This window comes from Thamnophis elegans, chromosome 11, assembly GCF_009769535.1.
Source record: "Thamnophis elegans isolate rThaEle1 chromosome 11, rThaEle1.pri, whole genome shotgun sequence".
In the NCBI taxonomy this organism is placed as follows: domain Eukaryota; kingdom Metazoa; phylum Chordata; class Lepidosauria; order Squamata; family Colubridae; genus Thamnophis; species Thamnophis elegans.
The window spans coordinates 31168038-31189020 of NC_045551.1; the positions used below are offsets into that span (position 1 = coordinate 31168038).

Here is a 20983-nt window from a genome sequence, read left to right on the forward strand (position 1 = left end):
AGGTAAAGGATTAAGTAAAGGGTATGGGGGCAAGCATTCTTTATACCCCCCCCCCGCTCCCCTGCATCAGCTTGTCCCCTGAAGCTTGTCCCCACCCCAGGGGCTTTTACAGAAGGTAGTGGAAACATGGTTACAAGCTTCCTGGAGTCTGGCTGTTTTCAGGCAGTCAGAAATATTTTAGAATTTTTTTTTACACCGAGCACAAAATTAAAAGGAAAAAATGTATATTCTCAGGGTTCTAATGGTTTTAGCAATCCCAAAACATTTAATCATATTGTAGTTGAGAGTCTAGATAGCCTTATTTGAAAAACAAGTTGTAACAGAGCTGTTGTTTCAAACAAAGTGCTGGAAAATGGATGCCCTTCCAAAATTAGAATCTGAGAGTTGGTATTTTGTTTTGTGTTTGTGTCTGTCTTGGCAATTATAAATGTGGGACCAATATTTTTTCTGTAAAATTAAATATTTAATATGAATAATTGAGTCATGTTACATAACATAAGTACAAATGAAAGAGTTGTGTTGATCAACATATCAAAAAGAGATTATTGTGCTTTTGTTTTCTTTCCATTTTTTAAACAAAATTTCCAATCTAATATATTGTGTGCATTCTTAGTCTTGTTAGAAAGAAGACTACAGGCCTGGAATCTGCAGCTTCAATTAGGACGAAAGTCTTTGTCTGGGGCTTAAACGATAAAGATCAACTGGGAGGATTGAAAGGTTCTAAGGTTTGGATCTTGAAAAAGTCAAGAGTATATAAATTAACTGTATTTCCTGCTTTCACTGTCATAAGCAAAAACATGAGGGAACCTGTAAGAAGATGAGTAGGGCAGTAGTGGATGGCTGCCCAAGAAGGCTGAATGTGGTTTGGACTTCTCGCACTGGTTGCTTATTATATACAATTGTACATTTCTGTTACAGTCTTACATGTAAGTGAACAAGGCTGTATGGAGGGCTGTGGCTTTGACAATAACATGAGATCTAGAACAAATGTTTAATGTTTAGTGACTTCTGTGATTTACAAGTCAAAAGAATGTAATAAGAGCATTTTTACTGGCATTTGCTTTGAAATGGAGGATATAATACACCTGTCTACCTTGCAGAATGGTTTAAATGATCAGACTATCATTCAAAATATGTTAGGCAAAAAGACTAGGAACGGTAGATAAGCCTGTTCCTAAATATAGTCTTTTCAAAGAAAAGTAAAAATGGATGACACACATCTAACAGATAGCACCGTTTGTCAGAAGAGTAGGGAATAATTAGACCATAGTCATAACTATCCAAAAAGAATATTGAAGGACTCCAATATAACTGATGAAAAGTATTTTTCAAAATAATTATTTCTCAAGAAAGTACCTGGGGAGAAACAAACAAATTAAAAAAACAAACTTATTTCAAACTTCTAAAATAGCCAGCTGGATATGAAGATTATTGAATGTGAAATGCAATAAATCATTCTGCTTTAGCAGTGAATTTTTCTGTTTATTTACATTTTACAGATCAAAGTGCCTTCCTTTTCTGAAACCCTATCTGCTTTGAATGTAGTGCAAGTAGCTGGTGGTTCTAAAAGTCTCTTTGCAGGTAGGAAAGCTTTTTACTATGCACTCTGAAAGTTACATCGGATATAATTGTGAACATCACCTTTTACTTGTACCAATTTCATGGTCATGGAACTAAAATTATCTTTATGTTTTAGTGACTGTGGAAGGTAAAGTGTATGCCTGTGGAGAGGCTACAAATGGAAGGCTTGGATTAGGCCTCTCAAGTGGAACGGTTCCTATTCCCCGACAGATTACTGCACTCAGTAACTATGTAGTCAAGAAAGTTGCTGTTCACTCAGGTACTAACATATTTTTCTATGTTTGACAATAAGTGAAATGGAACTCTCTTTGCAATGTCTCCTTATTTTTAATCCACTGTATATTTCTGGTGATGGTTTGTGAGAAATGCTTTGGAAGATACATCTGCATACACACCAGGCTGGTCTTTTCTCTGTTATACTCAGTACAAGGAAGGATGCACACAACAGCGGCATGAAGGTTTAGCTTTAACAAATTCTTCTTGGAAAGCTTTCTTCTGGTACAGAAAACAAGTGATTTGAAACAAAGATTTGTAGTAGAAATAAGAAGAAAACAATACACTCACCATATACAGTAGATAGAAAGTTAGTGTAAAATAGGTGGCTACTGTAAATCATTCGAAAAGGACTTGAATTTGGGAATGGACTTAACTATGAAGATAAAGCTCATCCTTTCTCGTTTAATATGATACTCATGCTGGCATATTGAGTTAATAAGGTCCCAAGAGGAAGTCCTAGGAAAATACTTTTTTTTCAGCAGTTGAAAGACTGATACTGTTCAGAGAAAGGGAAATTTAGATAAAATTATATGCAAAATGTATAAAACAGTGCATGTTTTTATTTTTTCCTTGATTGAAACAATTAAAAAAACCTTTTCTCAGTATTATGGTTTAAGTCCAGCTGAGAATTGCAAAGGGTTTTCAAGTTAATTTTCTTCACGAATGAAGGCAAATATACATGTTCCAGGATAATGCTGCAGGATTTAATCTGGGTTGGTCCCCAGGACCAGAGGTTTAGTCTTCCAAGCTTTCAGACTCATGCTGGAGCCCATCTTCAGGGAACTTCTCTCTAGCAGAGTGCGTGCTTCTCTGTGTGTGATATTTATATGGCTTGTTGTATGTGGCATTTTAGATGCTGATTGGGATCTGTTGATGGCTGGCTTTTAAGTTGTTGGCTGTCATTTGCTTGTGCTGCCCAGCCCTCACCTTTTAACTGCTTGATATGCTGGTGGTAAATCAGCTTTCCTGTTGACTGACGAGGAGCCTTCTTTCCCAGGCTTCAAGCGCTTCCCTGGCTGTTTGTGTGCCTGCTTGTCCAACAATCTTAGTAGCTGCAAAATTGAATGTGTGTCCTTGTTCATTGCAATGTGAGGCTACCAGTGAATTTGGGTCTCCTTGTCTGATTGCTCACTTGTGGTCTGGCAATCTGGTGGTTAGCTTTCTCCCCGTCTGTCCTACATAATCACAGAGACACTCCATGCAGGGGATTTTGTAGATCACATTGGAAGTATCTCCCACCTCCAACTGATTTTTGCAATGCATGATTTGTTCTCATATGGTAGCCTCTGGGCAGTGTGCAATGCCCACTTGCAGATCTTGGAAGCTGTGTTCTACAGCTTCTGAAATGTTTTTGATGTATGATAGGGGATGCCCTGTGGTTGGTCTTGTACCTTGTTTCTTCCTTTCTCTCCCCTTTATTTTCTTCAATGCAATTCTCATTCACTTTCAGTCTGACTATACTAATTGAGCCAAATAAAATTTAATATTGGCAAAAACTATTGATGATGTGTAGAAGGTCATTGTCGTAAATGAGCATAGAGCAAAATTAATGTTATTGACAAATAGGTTGAAATAGATGCATTTTGTTTGTTTTACCCTCCCTTTACTGCTAATTTCTCCTTTTTTGTACTCTGTCATTCTAGGTGGTCGCCATGCTATGGCTTTAACTGTTGATGGCAAGGTATTCTCCTGGGGAGAAGGAGATGATGGGAAACTTGGACATTTCAGTAGAATGTAAGGATGCTATTTTGGCATTTGTATTGCTGGATTGTTGTTATGCCTAATTCAGTAGTTTATGAAGAGTATTCTGAATAATCAGGAAGCAGCAAAAAAGAACTATAAAGTTGATCTTAAATGGTTTTGTTGGATACAGAGCTAGTAATAACAATATTTTAATAACAATTACTTACCATAATGATAATCCTTAATTGTAATTTAAGGATTAAAATATAATGTGGTTATTTTTTTACAGATATTTTACCAAACACTCCTTAAAAAAATAAAAAAATGATAAAAATCCAATGTTCAGTACACTAGAATATTTCTATTATTTATATGTACGTTCACTAAGTAAATTGATTAAACCACAAATAATAATTGGGTGATTTTCTTATATTTTTAGGAACTGTGATAAACCCAGGCTGATAGAAGCACTGAAAACAAAACGTATTCGAGATATTGCCTGTGGCAGTTCCCATAGTGCTGCTATTACTTCAAGTGGAGAATTATATACATGGGGGCTTGGTGAATATGGCCGACTAGGACATGGGGACAATACTACACAACTTAAACCAAAAATGGTAAAACCATATTCTTAGGACATTTTGAAATAAAATGAAATAAAACTATCCAATTGCTGTCACACAAAAGGCAGTGAAGGAGCAAATTAAGTCTCTGTGGAAGCTTTTTTTTGATATTTAGATTTCAAGACAGTTTGTGTCTGTTACAGAAGGTAGCTGCTAGATTTGTTCCTATGTTACAAATTGTAGCTTCCCTTTTCTTGGTAACCTCCTAGTAAAAGGAAGAGGAACATGTGCACATTTTGGACGAGTCTTATTTTTTCTTCATGTGGACAGGCCTTAATTTGTAACAAATCAACCTGTATTGGCCAACAATTTAGGATTTTGAAATGAACACCTGGTTTAACTATTGAAATGAATATGCTTCAGTTCACTTGCTTCCTGTGTTGTAGGTTAAAGTACTTCTTGGCCACAGGGTCGTTCAAGTTGCTTGTGGAAGCAGAGATGCTCAGACTCTGGCTTTGACAGATGAAGGTAAGAAAATCATTTAGAATTGCTGCTGTCCCAGAAAACTGGTTCTGCCTGGTGTGCAATGCCCAATAAACCACATACTGGGGTGAAGAAGCTTAATTCTGCGCATAAGAACAGATCATACCCACTAGGGGATCATACCCACTAGGCCTGTGCAAAGACCTCTCCATCAATAGTACAGTTTTATTAGATATTTCTCCGTAAACCCACCGTAAGCCAATGCCTTTTATGACCTTATCAAGTTTTGTTAATATTGTTTAGCTTGCATTTGCAATGTTTAGCAATCATCAGCATATTTGCCCCTAATTTCTAGTCACAATTTTAGGGGAGGGTGGTGCGTCTTTTGCCTTTTCCTTCATTCCTACAGTGTGGATGTATCACAGTTGCAGTCTTTAATGCAGGTCTGTTCTACTAGGTCTAGTATTTTCCTGGGGAGATGGAGATTTTGGAAAACTGGGTCGAGGAGGAAGCGAAGGATGCAACATTCCTCAGAACATTGAAAGGCTGAATGGACAGGGAGTTTGTCAAATTGAGTGTGGAGCTCAGTTCTCTTTAGCTCTTACGAAATCTGGAGTAGTGTGGACATGGTATGTCATGTATAACATTTAAAGTAATTATATAAAATTAAATACGCAAATATTGTTCTTTTCATGTTGGATTTCTTACCTAATTATCTTAGACTGAACTAAATTTGTAGGAAAGGGAGAACAGAAATAGTGAATATTTTATAACAGAAATGGCACACACTATTCATGAGATTAATTATTTACCATCAAGAATCTAAGATGCCAGTTTCTTCCGTGAATGTTTTCTGTGCAGAATTTTACTGGCTTTATTAACATCCAGCACTTCACTACTAGTTCTTTGCTTTGATACATAAAAGGGTACATAAGATGACTTTCATTTATACACCCTTATGAAAAATGTAAGATAAGATGAATGTGGCTTTTAAACCTGTAAGCAAAAATGTTAACCTCATTTGAATGTCCTTTCATTCCCTTCTCCTCAGTTGCAGAACCACTTGTACAAATATATATCAGCGCAAATGCAACACAAATGTAACAAGTCAACATAAAAAAAAATGGCTTTCTGCCTGGATGTGAGCCGATAGACAGAAAAGGGAAGCAGTATGCTCCCTCCCATATTTGGGCATACCAGGGGTTGTGACACAATATCAGTGGTGGGTTTCAAAAAAATTTGGAACCTCTTCTGTAGGTGTGGCCTGCTTTCCGGGTCTACTGGTGGAACCTCTTCTAACCGGTTTGGTAGATTTGACGAACCGGTTCTACTGGTGCAAACTGGTGCGAACCGGTAGGAACCCACCTCTGCACAATATATATATATATGTGTGTGTGTGTGTGTGTGTGTGTGTGTGTGTGTGTATATGTATATGTATGTATGTATATATGTATGTATATATGTATATGCATATGTATATGTGTGTATATATATGTATATGTGTATGTATGTATGTATGTATGTATGTGTGTGTGTGTGTATGTATGTATGTATATATATATATATATATATATATATATATATATATATATATATACACATACATACATACATACATACATACATACATACATACATACATACATACCTGTAAGCAAAAATGTTAACCTCATTTGACTGTCCTTTCATTCCCTTCTCCTCAGTTGCAGAACCACTTGTACAAATACACACACACACACACACACACACACACAGAATGGGGAAGGAAGGTTTGGATAAAGTATGGGAAAATTATTGCGAGCTCCAGGCTTTACTTATTCCTTATTTCCCTTCTACTGCAGAGATCTATATTTTTAATTCTAGGTCAGTGATGGTGAACCTTTTTGGCACCGAGTGTTCAAATTGGAACATGTGCAAGCACGTGTGCATGCGTGCCAGAGACCCAAAGACCAGGTGGCTGGCCTCATGCACATGCTGGCCACCTGGTCTTCTTGTTTCTGGCATGCACGCCAGCCAGCTGGTCTTCAGGTTTCTGGTGCTCTGGTGCATGCAAAGACCAGCTGGCAGGTGTGCAGGAATGTGCTGGAAAGCAGAAGAGCAGCTAGCGATGATGCACATGCCCACAGAGAAGGCTCTGTGTGCCACCTCTGGCATGCATGACATAGGTTCGCCATCACGGCTCTACGTTTTCATTTATATTTCCTTTAAATGCTTAATAATATATTGGGGTTCTAAAATTAGAATTTGCTATCCTTAGGGGCAAAGGCGACTACTTTAGGCTAGGACATGGCACTGATGTTCATGTACGAAAACCCCAAGTAGTAGAAGGTCTGAGAGCAAAGAAGATAGTACATGTAGCTGTGGGCGCTCTCCACTGCTTAGCCGTCACAGACACTGGACAGGTAAGGAAAAAAATCAATTTACTTTGAAGACTACTATTTGGCAGTAACACTCCATTTAAAACAACAATCACAATAGAGTAACTTTCCATATTGAGGAGCTAATTAAGCCTTTTGCTATAGGTAAGTAGATATGGAAGTATGGAATATAGCAATAAAATGGTCCGAGTAGATATGGAAGTATGGAATATAGCAATAAAATGGTCCGAGTAGATATGGAAGTATGGAATATAGCAATAAAATGGTCCGATTAACAATTGCCACCATTACATATTTTTTCTTTTTCTTTTCTCCCTGTTCAGGCATCAATCCCGTTTTCTAATAGCATTATATGATATTTTCTAAGATGTTTTTATATAGCTCAAATACATATGTCATAGATTTTTTTGCTATGCGGTTCATTATAAAAATTTAAATAAATTCACATTTAGGAATTTGTCGATATTTTTGCCTAAGCTATTAGAGCAATCAGTTTGTTTCATTATATACTTAAATATTCTAAAACAAATATTTACTAATTAATCTTCTTTCTCTTAATTATATGGATTCAAAATGCTATTAAATGAAACAGAAATCTAAAAACATAATAGAACATTAAAAAAAATTAAAATTAAGTAGAATTATAGCAGGAATATCACATTCTATGAAAAAGAGATTTTCATCTTTTTGGAGCAATCCCTATTAGGAAATAGAGTTCTCCAGAATCTACCCTAGCTGAAAAGATACGCTGTTCAGATATGAGTAAACACTACTTTGTGTAAAAAGGCTGGACTAAGTAGGTTAATATGCATTATTCATGCATGCTTAATTTGCATTTGGATGTTTTTGGCAGCCAGTAGTCTTGTCTATACAGATCATTCCTATTCTGTAATTTGTTCTAATGATGGTTAATGGGAAATAAAACATTTCATTTCATCAACTATTCCTGTTGAATGAGATATTTCCCATGCTTTTTGTTTGCTACCCAGCTAAAATAATGAAGGCTTTCATAATGTTTGATACTAAAGTCCTTAAACAATTAGTCTGCAGTACAGTGATGTGGCTAAGCTATCTTCTGTGTACATACAAGTATGTGGAAGAACTAAGCACATGTTAAATATTAAATGAATTACATACTGATTTCTCCTAAATATTTTGAGAGTAGCTTATGTATGCTATAGGAAAGATTGATGTACAAAATTATTTGATTTATTGCCAGGTATATGCTTGGGGTGATAATGATCATGGACAGCAAGGCAATGGAACTACCACAGTCAACAGAAAGCCCACTCTGGTGCAGGGTTTAGAAGGCCAGAAAATAACCCGTGTTGCATGTGGATCTTCCCATAGTGTGGCTTGGACAACAATGGATGTTGCTACACCATCTGTTCATGAACCAGTTCTCTTTCAAACTGCAAGGGACCCTTTAGGCGCATCTTATTTGGGTACCATAAAGTTTAACCTTTTTTTCCCCTTAAAGGTATAAATAAGTGGGGCAAGTAGTAATATTGAGAAATTACAGCTGTGTTTTGGCTTAAGATGGAACAATCATAATATTCTTAACTAGTATTGTATGATGTTCTATTAAATCTGAAGCATAGTTTTCCATGTTGTACAATTCTTCTAAAGAAATAATTATGTATGATATCTGTATACTTTGTAAGGATAAGATTTGATGATATTTATCAGAAAATAGTTGGTGTAAACAAAATTCCACCTTTAATATTTGTTTTATTCTATAATAAATCATCTCCCACACTCATTGAGCTTGAAGATCTTTTTTATTCTCTAGGTGTTCCATCAGATGCTGATTCTTCTGCTTCTAGTAACAAAATGAATGGTATAAACAGCTCTAAATCTAACCGACCTTCACTTGCTAAGATCCTTTTGTCATTAGATGGAAATCTTGCCAAGCAGCAGTCATTATCTCATATACTGACAGCACTACAGATCATGTACGCTAGGTAAGCATGTATATAAAGATATATATGTAAATGCATTTACAAATGCAAATTGCCCAAGGATATTAGTTTTAATTAAGTACATGTAGGAAGTTTTGAAGAATTTTTATTTATTTATATAGTGCTACCCCTGAAAGGGCCACTGGAGTCCAGGTTCTCCTGGCCCTTTATTGGTATGGCCACTGGTCCACACTGGTCCCTCGCTCAGGCACCTCTACTGACCTGGGTCATGTAGGATCATGGTGATCAGTCTCCTCACAGCAGGCAGGGCACATGATGGAATGATGGTCAGTCTTTTCCCAGCCAGTGAGTCATGTGATGAGATGGTATTCATGTGGCTGGTCAGCTCTTCTTCCTTTCTTTCGTGCTCTCCTCTCTCCCTTCCTTGAATTGCCCACTGAGCTCTTTTTCCACCGCCTCTGCTCCTCCGTGGATTCCTCTGCTTGCCCCACAGAAGCTTTTCCTCTTCTATCTCCTTCTTTCACTCAGGCTTGCCACACAGAAGCCTCCTCTATCCTCTCCACTTCTCTCCATCTGGCTTGTTTTATAGAAACCTCCTCTATCCTATCTCCTTCTCTCCCTCAGGCTCCTGCCCCACAGGAGCCTCTCCTATCCTCCCTATTGTCTTCCCCCCAAGCCTCTTCCTATCCTCTTAGGCCTACCCCCCCCATCCCAAAGCTTAGGAAGGATAGGATCCTCCCTATCCTTATCTTCCAGTCTTTCCCCCCCCAACCCACCCATCCTTCTCTCACACTCCCTCTCTTCTCCTCTTCCAGCCAAAAACCTCTTCCTCCTATTCCCTCCCCCCGCTACATTTAATAAAAACTTCAAAACATATTTTAAGATAGCTTTTTATATGAGTTTGTAGCAGTACAAAGTAGTCTACCTATGCTGCTTCTGTGGATTGCAGAATTATATATATCCTATTGATTGATTCTTGGGTCTGGTGTTTTTAAAATCATAATTGGGCATATTCCAATGAAGGTATTGACAAACCATTTAATCTTTGAGCTCGAAAATATTTGTAAACCTCTGCAAGTCCCTTACTGTGTTTAATAATAAAATTTGGAAAAGAAATGATAACTAAATACTTATATCTTAAACTCTTAAATGGAAATGTTTGGGATGAGAGACTTCTTTGTGTAAGTGTATTTTGCTGATAATTGTCACAATCCCAAATTCTATATCAAATGTAATAAAAAAAGAATTGGCTAAACAGTGAAGATAGCACTTCTTCTGCCATATAGTATAAGGCACCTGTACAATGCGATGGAAAAATCTCTAAATATTTTTTCTTTTGATTTAGGGATGCTGTGGTTGGAGCACTGATGCCTGCAAGTATGATTGCACCAGTAGAGTGTTTGTCCTCATCTCCTGCGCCACCTCCAGACCTTGCTTCCTTAGGCAGTGCTCCTAGCCTGGATGAAAGCATGCTAGCAATTGATACAGAGGAGAGGCAGAGCCCAACTCCTTGGCAAGACAGGAGAGTGGAGGTAATCTTTTCTCAGATATATGTTATGATAAAGACATACCATACTTACAGGTTACAATCTAGCCTGTAAGCTTTAAAACCAATTGTGTAGGACAAATCACTCCCCTATTACAATACAAAGTTCCCAATCACTTGAGAGATACCCATTTTAAAATTTCTCAGTTAAATTCGTGGTTTAAATATCTTGGCCAGAGGGGTTCAGAAAAGAGAATCTGATTGGAAAAGGTCACTAAAATAAGTAACAAGGCATTCAAGCTTACTCTGGTTGTAGGAGGGGGGCTGTTTATTGTTGTTATATTTTGTTATGATTTGGGGGGGGGTACAGAAAAGAAACTAAAGGTGGTCATTAAATATTAATGCAAGACCTTAATTCTTCAGTTGGGGATTTCCAAAGTCCTAATCTATCTGCGTTATCAGGCTCTCTCTTATTAGACCGCTGCTGTTCTGCTTATGTAGGTGGCGTCTGCAGAAGATGCCTTGACTCCCTCTGCTGTGACCCCCTCTGCTGCAGCAGCCTCATCTCGTCCTTTCATTCCTGTCACAGATGATCCTGGAGCTGCCAGCATAATAGCAGAGACAATGACCAAAACCAAAGAAGTAAGATCCTCATTTGTACTGATTACACACTTAACTAGATTTTCTTCAAAAGTAATTGAATATAGATGAGGATTGAGAGATTTGTGGTGAATATCTAATGAGATATGTCATATGCTTACTGGCCAGATATCATAGACTCCGTTCTTCTGTAATTATAACAAAAAGCATTTACCTGTTTTAAGACACTTAATTTAAAGTGAATTAATAAAATTCTGTAGAGCTGTCAAGTAACAAATTGCTTTCACCATCTTCCAATGATAAAAATTCAGCTTCAGAAAAAAGTGTTTCCCATTTATGTTTTTTTTAAACTTAGCTTGCCTACAAACTTTCTGATATTTTCATATTTTGAAATGGTAAAACTTTGATAGTTAAATCAGAAATAAGTGTCTCAAGCTATATAAACCCAAATTAAATATCAATACATGTTGGGTATTTGTAGTTTCCGCTTTTCACATCATTATGATACTCTGCCATGCCTTCCATTTTATTTTGAAGGATGTAGAAAGCCAAAGCAAAGTCTCTGGGCCAGAGCCTCAGTACTTGGATGAATTCACCAGTCTCTTGGTACCAGATGATACCCGAGTCATGGTTGACCTATTGAAGTTGGCTGTATCAGGACGTGCTGGAGAGAAGGGAAAAGATGTCCTTTCTGCCGTGCTGTCTGGCATGGGTACTGCTTATCCCCAGGTAAGTTAAATTGCTGCTGCATTGTTTATTCTGTAGTTGTTGCTAATTAGTTGCTCTGAAACATGCTTAAGTGTTTACTTGGTGCTTCTGATGTCTTGATTATTACACCCCTATTGAAAATTTGAGGGTTGATGAACCATAGTATAAAGAGTAGAGAAATTGAAAGAGAAAATAAGAATAGGCCAGCCTAAATTAGAGAATAAGTGTCCAGGACTGAAAATAGTTGTATCTGTAATATAATGTACCCAACGGATAGGCAATAAGCGCCTTCAAGATGCAATCACTATAATTCCTGGGTATTGTTTATGCTTGAGGACACAAGGCTGATCTCTATCTTGGTAATTAATCAAATACAATCACAGTTTCCTCTCATTTCACCCCTTTGAAGTTATAAAAAAAATAATGGTCCACTTAAACTACTCATAGATCTAGATAGCTTTCAGAATAGGAATTTTCCTCTTTCGTCTGTTGGTTATATTTTAAAATGTTTTTGGCTGATCCCTGGACTAGGGAAATAATCCAGATGATAAACACTGTTGCTTCTGAGCATTGTAGTCAAATTATCCCCTGCTCCCCTGAAAGTGATGAAGTGGAAAGAACAACAGCTTCAGTACAAATTAAACAATTCTCAGGATGACTCAAATTGGTTACAGGTGAAGGCTATTTCACTTGTATTCCTTTGGTGAAAGCAACAAAGAACTGTTCTCAGGTTTTGCTTAGAATAGGTTGGTATTTCTTTCCCATATTATGTGTGGCATCTTCTCCATCTTCTCCTTGATGCTGGAGAGAGGAATCAGAACAGCATGGTGGCAAGCTGTGAACATTTTGCAATATTCTTTACTGATAAGGTCACTTGTATCTGTTTCAAGTTAGGCTCCAATGTTGGGCAGAATTTACATTGTGACTTCAAACCACTTGTTTTCATTTTTTTCCCAAGTGTGTGAAACTTTAGAAATAGGATCTGTGGAAAGGTGAAGATTACCACCAGACCAGTTTATTGTCTCTTCTTTTGAGGCTGACAACAAAGAAATGTTATAATTAAGGGAGCTAATTAATGTTGCCTCGAAGGAAGACCGTTTCTCTACCAGCTTAAAGACAGAAAAGATAAGAATATTACTTCAGAAAATCTCCATCTAGGTAATATCAACCAGTTTCAAGCTTACCATTTGTGGCTAGAATAATAAGCAATGCGATGGCTCTGCCACTCTAATATCGTTGAGAATTCCAATCATCTTGATCCATTTAATTTGGGCTTTCAACCAGGATATGAAACTAATTGTTTGCCATGGATGATGTACACCGATAACTAGATAAGAGGAATGTGTAATTATTTATTTTCTTTGACTTCTTAATGACTTTTGATACCATCGATCATGATATCCTTGTTGAACTTGTAGTAGGACTGGATCTTGGAGGCACTGTGTCAGGTGCGATTTCATTTAATAATCAGGAAAGAAACCACCTAACTCCATTTGTTTGAAATCAAGTGTACTTTTACTAATTATAAAGGAACAGTAGCAAAGCTAAGCTGAATCTGGTTAATTAGGCGCGAAAGCAAAGAATATCATGTATAATTCAATCCCCTCCCCTTGGCACCCCAGTCCATAGTCCAATAATAATGCACCCAACTGTCAGGTGGGAGATAACTTCAAAAGACATCACCAGGATGGAATGCCGGACAGTTAACCTTGGCGGGAAACTCCCTCCACATGCGCAGTAAGATAGTCAGGTCAGCGTTTAGAATCTTCCTTCAGCACATCATGATTCCCCTCCCAAATACCATGGCCCTCCTCCCCGTTACAATGGCAGCCGAAGCAGCAGCAAAGCAGAGGCTGACATCCGGCCCTCCTCCAGAAAAGGGCGATCAGACCTGCAGAAACAAAAAGAACACAAACAAATAGACAGACAACAATACATAAAAGAGAGAAAAGGGTAAGGGAGAGAAAAAAAAAAAACAAAAGAAAAATTAGGAGATTGTCCGACAATTAGGGCTTGTCAGGATAGGCAGAGTGGAACCTGCGAAGCAGACGAGGCGCTCAAACATGGGACCCGTCTACCCATTCAGTGTGAGACGGGGGAAAATGCTTCCAAGCCACCAGGTACTGAACACGGTTTCGCCATTTACTTGAGTCCAGTATCTCACGGATCTCGAAATGTTGCTCACCCTCAATCAAAAGCGGAGCAGGTGGAGGAGGGAGAGGTGTTCTCAAAGACAAAGTGCAGAGGGGCTTCAGGAGATTAACATGAAAAACAGGGTAAACCCAGTTGAGATGCTTAGGCAACGGAAGCTGGACAGAAACAGGGTTGATGATCTTGACAATGGGAAATGGGCCAACATATTTGGGGCCCAATTTCTTCGACTTCTGGGGTGTTTGAAGAAATCTAGTGGATAAATAAACTTGATCACCAACTTTGTACTCATAGGGCTTAGACCATTTCTTATGGAGAGCCAGAGGCCAAATGTCCCGAAGGCGATCACTCCACTCGGACAGCGACGACACTTGCGGTTGCTCGCGAGGAATTTCAGGAATGGGTACGAAATCCTGGCCGAACACCACATGAAAAGGGGTAAAGCCAGTGCTGCTGTGCACGGAATTATTGTAAGCCACCTCAGCATGAGGCAACAAATCCACCCAATCATCTTGCTGGTAGTTGATGAAACAATGTAAATATTGTTCTAGTACAGAATTAGTCCTTTCACAGGCCCCATTAGTCTGAGGGTGGTGGGAGGAGCTTAGCCCCTGGGCGGAGCCAATCCGCTTCAGAAATTCTTTCCAGAAGAGGGAAGTGAACTGAACACCCCTGTCCGAAATGATGTGGTCGGGCACCCCATGCAAGCAATAAATATGAGAGATGAACATCTTAGCGAGGGACTTAGCAGAGCGGATCTTGGAGCAAGGGATGAAATGGACTTGCTTGGAGAATAAATGCGTAACAACCCAGATGACAGTGTGTCCCTGACTCTCAGGAAGTTCGACAATGAAATCCATGGAGATCTCCTTCCATGGGGCCACTGGGTGAGCCACCACCTGGAGTAACCCCTGGGGCTTACCCGGAGGGCGTTTAGCAGCAGCACAAACGGGACAACTGGCAACATATGTCTCAATGTCCTTTTTCAAAGAGGGCCACCAAAATTGCCGCTTGACGAGGTGTAGAGTCTTGACGAATCCAAAATGCCCAGCCATCCGGGAGTCATGAGCCCGTTGAAGAACATTGGGTCTAATGGATACAGGAACGTATAACTTCGCCACAATCCAAGGCAATCCATCCTTCATAGTGCATTCATTCATATGCTGTTGGAACCAGTCATCTCCAGTAAGGGCCTTTTTTAGGTTAGAAAGAAAGTCCTGAGTGACTTCCATCTTAGAAGTTGCTTGACTTCTAGTAACAACAGGAGCAGCGAGGCTCTTCGCGGGAATGACAGGCTGGACCACACTCAGCTTAGAACAGTTGTACTGAGGGAGTCTGGACAAAGCATCAGCCATAAAGTTTCCCCCCCCTGGAATGTATTTCAAGGTAAAATTGAATCTATTGAAATGCTGAGCCCAGTGCATCTGCTTAGGAGAAAGTTTTCTGGGGGTTCTCAAAGCTTCCAAGTTTTTATGGTCAGTCCATACCTTGAAAGGGTGTTTGGCACCCTCCAGAAAATGGTGCCACGTGGACAAAGCCCAGGGAACAGCAAAAGCTTCTTTCTCCCAAATGGCCCAACGTCTCTCCATGTCGGTTAGTTTGCGAGAGGTGTAAGCGCAGGGTTGTAATTTACCTTGGCTATTAGCTTGAAGTAGTACAGCTCCCACCGCCATGTCACTGGCGTCAGCTTGGACCACAAACGGTGTGTCCATGTCCGGATGTTTGAGGACTGGTTCCTCCGCAAAAAGGCGCTTTAACTCCTCGAAAGCAGCTTGACAGTCCATAGTCCAATCCAGCGGCTTGCTAGGTTTGGGTTTGGCCCCTCCTTTAGACTTAAGGAGGTTAGTTATTGGGAGAGCTATCTTAGCAAAGGAGGGAATAAATTGACGATAGAAATTAGCAAAACCCAAAAACATTTGCAATTGCTTACGTATACGAGGGGCCTCCCACTCGGTGACCGCTTTGACCTTAGCGGGGTCCATTTCAATGCCCCTGTGGGAGATGCGATAGCCCAGGTAATCAACCTGCTCCTGATGGAATTCGCACTTGGATAATTTGGCGTAGAGTTCAGCTCCCCAGAGTTTTTTCAGCACTGTGCGAACAAGCCTCACGTGTTCTTCACGTGTCTCCGTGTAAATAAGGATATCATCTAAATAGACGATAACTCCTTTGTAAAGATGGTCATGTAAAACCTCATTAATTAGCTGCATGAAAACCGCTGGCGCCCCCTGGAGGCCGAATGGCATTACCCGAAATTGGAAACAACCAAGGGGGCAGTTGAAAGCAGTTTTCCATTCGTCCCCCTCTTTAATTCTGACTCTATAGCATGCTTCTCTTAGGTCCAATTTAGTGAAAATACGGCCCTTCCCCAGTTGGGCCAGCATGTCCTTCATCAGTGGTAATGGGTACAGGTTCTGAGCTGAGATGCAGTTTTAAGTTTTTGAAATTCACACATAATCTGAGGGAGCCATCTTTCTTTTCTCTGAACAATACTGGCGCTGCTACCTTGGGCCTCGCTGGCTCAATGAAACCTCTTTTCAAGTTTTTATCAATGAATTTCCTCATTTCCTCCATTTCTCTAGGGGACATTGAATATATTTGGGGCTTTGGAAGTTTTACTCCAGGTAAAATATCAATGGTGCAATCTGTGGGCCTGTGAGGGGGCAATTTATCGGAAGATTTCTCACTAAAAACATCCTTGAGGTCCCAATATTCCTTTGGAATTCTTTCCTCCCCCTCAATTTTCTCCTGGCCCCTGGCTGCCAGTGTGGGGGTAGTAGTATCAGAGTCTGGAGTTTCAAGTTTCCCCTCAGGGGGTATGGTTGTTCGAATCCGTAACCAACCCTCTCTCCAGTTAATGCGTGGGTTCCATCGACGGAGCCAGGGGAGTCTCAAGGGGCCGGTCCATCCCTGGCGCCACAATAAAAATTATTAATTCTTGATGGGTACCCATCCACATTTTTATTTTTATTTCCATTTCCATTTTCATAACACACACTCACATGTATACTATACATAGCCCGTATCATATGGTATTAAATAATAATTACATCAGTTCCTCTTGTCAACAATGCCCAGAAAAATAGAAACCCATTATAGCTCTTCTGCTCTCCATACACCTCTTTCTTCTACCACCCTCCAACTTTCTATCTTCCCTCCATCATCCTTTTCTACTCTACTTCCCCTCCCTTTCTACTACTCCTCTCTCTACAATCCACTCCTCCTTATCCTTCTCATCTTCCCCCCTTACCCTCTCTCCTATCCTTCTCTTCCCATCTTTCTTCTCCCTTCTATTTCCCACTCCTCCTCTCCTTGGTGTATTTCCGCTACATGTCAATATGCTTAACATATCCTAATTTTTTTAAAAAAATTAGTAGTAATAATAGCAATGAAAATATAAGGAAAAAAAACAGAATACATGTGGGGTCAAATTACATTAAAATCTAACACGTCTCATCAAACCTAATATATATCCCTCCCCCCCACCCTTCCCCCAATCCCCCCACAACCTACCCCCCCCCCCGGCTTCCCAGAACCCGTACACAGTATAGATTTTTAACAAACACAGTCTAAAATATATTGGAAAAAAGAATAAGAAATTAATAACATCTTTACATTGAACTTAGCTCCTCCTTGCTAAGCTAACTTTAAACAATTTAAATCATTCCTGATCTTAAGTATAGGCTTAATCTGGAATTTCTTAGTCCCGTATTTATTTTGTATATAATCAATCCATTTTTTCCAGTCTCGTTTATATCTCTCATTTGAGTGGTCCTTAAGATATGCAGATATTTTAGCCATCTTGGCTAAATTTGTGTCTTTCAATGTCCATTCTTGAATTGTAGGCAAGTATTCCTTCTTCCAGTATTGCGCCACCAACAGTCTTGCTGCTGTTATTAAGTGCAGAATCAAGTTAATCTCTACCACTGTACAGTCAGTAACAAAAAAAATAACTGAGGAGTAAACTTTATCCTTTTTTAAAGAACATTTTGCATAATCCACCATATTTTTATCCAAAATGCCTTAACCTTTTGGCAAGTCCACCATATGTGGAAATATGTAGCATCGAGAGAACCACATCTCCAACATTTGGTTTGTAAATTCGGATACATAGAAGCCAACTTTTTAGGATCTAAATGCCATCTATAGAACATCTTGTAAAAATTTTCTCTCAGGTTTTGGGCTTGTGTAAATTTTACATTTCTTACCCAAATTCTTTCCCATGTATCCAACATTATTGGTTCTTCAATATTTTGAGCCCACTTTATCATACAATCGTTAACTAGTTCTGTTTCAGAATCCATCTGTACTAATACATTGTATATCCTCTTTATATGCATTAAACTTTGATCTCTTATTTATTTAAATAAATTATCCTCTACTTGCATGAAACCAATTTTTTGATCTGTTTTCCACCTGGCCTATAGCTGTCCATACTGGAACCAAGTTTGAATTACCTTTTCCTCTTTTAATACATCTAAGGATTTTAGTTGTAATACACCCCTTTCTAGGATAAGAAGCTGTCTGTAAGTAATTATATCCTGTTTTTGTGCTATGTTCATATTTTCTATTGTATGTCTAGGAATAGCCCGCATGGGCTATTGTCATTTAATTTGTATTGATATTTTTTCCAAACCCGCAGCAAAGCATTCCTTAAAATATGACTTTTAAAGTTTTTATCCATTTTTTTGTTGTATAACAGGTAAGCATGCCAACCATATACCAAATCATGTCCCTCGATATTAAGTATCCTATCATTAGTCAATCCAATCACTAATTACAGATAATACTACTGATCATAATATAATTTTAGGTTGGGTAATTTCAAACCTCCCCTCTCACGCACATCTTGCATTATTTTTAGCTTTACTCTCGGCTTCTTTCCTGCCCATACAAATTTATTAATACCCTTCTGCCATTCTAGCAGGTTCGCATCTTTTTTAAGTATAGGTAGCATTTGGAAAAGAAATAAAAATTTAGGTAAGATATTCATTTTCATTGCTGCTATTCTTCCCAACAAAGATAACTGCAACTTGTCCCATTTTTTCATCTCTGTCTGTATAGTATGCCAAAATGGTTCATAATTATACTTATATAATTTCCCATTTGAGGTTGAAATATTAACTCCCAAGTATTTGACCTTCTTAACTGTTTCACATCCTATCATTCCTCCTAGTTCTTCCTTTTGTTTAGTATTCATATTTATAGCTAGTATTTTTGTTTTCCCTAGATTTATTTTAAAGCCAGACACTTGACCATATTGGTTAACCGTATTCATTAAGATCATACTAGATTCCTGCGGTTGATCTAATATTATAACTAAGTCATCCACAAAAGCACGCACTCTGTACTCTTGCTGCCTAATCTTAATTCCCTTTAGACCCTCCAAGCCCCGTATTTTGTTCAGCAGTATTTCCAAAGTTATAATAAACAATAGTGGAGACAAGGGACAACCCTGTCTTGTACCTTTTCCAATTTGAAAAGAGTCTGTTAAACTTCCATTGACTATAATTTGAGCTGTTTGCTGTTGATATATTGCTTTGATTGATTGTAAGAAACTTTCTCCTATTTGCATTTTTTGCAGTGTTTTCGACAGCAATTGCCAATTAACTCGATCAAAGGCTTTCTCAGCATCCAGAAATATGAATGTGGCAGGAATTTGATTGTTCTTTCCCAAGTATTCTAGTGCATTAACAATTAATCTTACGTTACTTCTCATTTGTCTCCCTTGAATAAAGCCTGTTTGATCACTGTGAATCAATTGTTGAATAACCAACATTAACCTATTTGCTAGTATTTTAGTAAAGATTTTATAATCTACATTAAGTAATGAGATAGGTCTATAATTTTTGGGTTGAGTAATATCTTGGTCTTCTTTAGGTGTCAGGGATATAAAATCTGTCTTCCAAGATGGGAGTACCTTACCTTCCATTTGAATCTTATTAAATAATTCCTTAAGAGGTTCTATCATTTCTAACTGTAGATTTTTATAGTAAGCCGCTGTCAAGCCATCTGAGCCATCTGTGCCGGGTGCCTTCCCTGCCTTTAACTGCTTAATTACCTGCAGAATTTCCCCCGAAGTTATTGGTTGATTCAATTTTTGCCTCTGCTCTTCTTTAACTATGGGTATTTTTTCTTTGTCCAAGTATCTCTCTATATCTAGGCCATTAATTTTTTCACCCTTATACAGCTCTGCAAAAAATTCCAGGAAGGCCTTTTGAATCTCATCCTGTTGGAACACTTCCTTCCCTCTATAAAGCAATTTAGTTATATTTCGAGAATTTTGTTTTTTCCTCATCTGATATGCTAACCATCTGCCAGATTTATTTGCATTACAAAAGGTATTATGTTTTGCGTATAACAGACTAGTGGCTACCTGGTCTGAGATCAACATGTTAAATTGGTCCTTTAATATAGTAATTGCTTCTTTAATCTTTATATCTCCTGGTTTTAAAGTTAACTCTTGCTCTTTCTTCCTGATTTCATCTTCCAGTTCTGTTCGTTTTACCCCTTGTTTATGTCTATGTAATCTATTTATATTGATCAAAACTCCTCTCATATACGCTTTACTTGCATCCCATACAATTTCCATAGGTGTGCCCTTATTCATATTAAAAACAAAATATTCTGTTAGCAATTTTTTACATTCATTAATGTACTTTTCATATCTGAATTAATTTTCCATCAATGTCCAAGACCTTCTTGCTTGTGTCACCCCTCCCAACTCCATCCAAACTGGATTGTGATCTGATAAAACTCTAGCTGAGATCTTTGTCTTCTTCACCCTGGAAAGCAAATCATTAGTAATTAATATAAAATCAATCCTAGAAAAGGATTTATGTCTATCAGAGAAGAAGGTAAAATCATGTTCTTCTGCATTTCTTTCTCACCAAATATCTCTCAATTCGAAGTCATTCAACATATCAAAAAAGGACTTAGGTAGTTTTGCTCGCATTTGAGTATTTGGGCAGGAAACCTTATCTTTCTCGGTATCCAGTCGCCCAGTAGTATGCAAGACCTATAATCCCACTCTACTAATTTAGCATGAAGTTTTCTATAAAATCCATCTTGTTGTTGATTAGGAGCATATATTCCCAGTATCAATGTCTTTTTCCCTTCTAATACCAAATCTAATGCGATGTATCTTCCGTG

The 20983-nt window shown here is 38.4% G+C and overlaps 1 protein-coding gene across 1 annotated transcript in view; it reads left to right on the plus strand.

Moving 5' to 3' along the window:
• The window catches only part of HERC2 (HECT and RLD domain containing E3 ubiquitin protein ligase 2), a 140606-nt gene that overhangs the window by 85679 nt on the left and 33944 nt on the right, over nt 1-20983 (plus strand). Inside the window, 13 exon segments of the mRNA XM_032226699.1 lie at nt 614-725; nt 1500-1581; nt 1697-1840; nt 3501-3591; nt 3980-4157; nt 4550-4631; nt 5044-5215; nt 6844-6988; nt 8184-8409; nt 8757-8928; nt 10232-10418; nt 10874-11014; nt 11510-11701. Coding sequence (XP_032082590.1) covers nt 614-725; nt 1500-1581; nt 1697-1840; nt 3501-3591; nt 3980-4157; nt 4550-4631; nt 5044-5215; nt 6844-6988; nt 8184-8409; nt 8757-8928; nt 10232-10418; nt 10874-11014; nt 11510-11701 — 1924 coding nt within the window.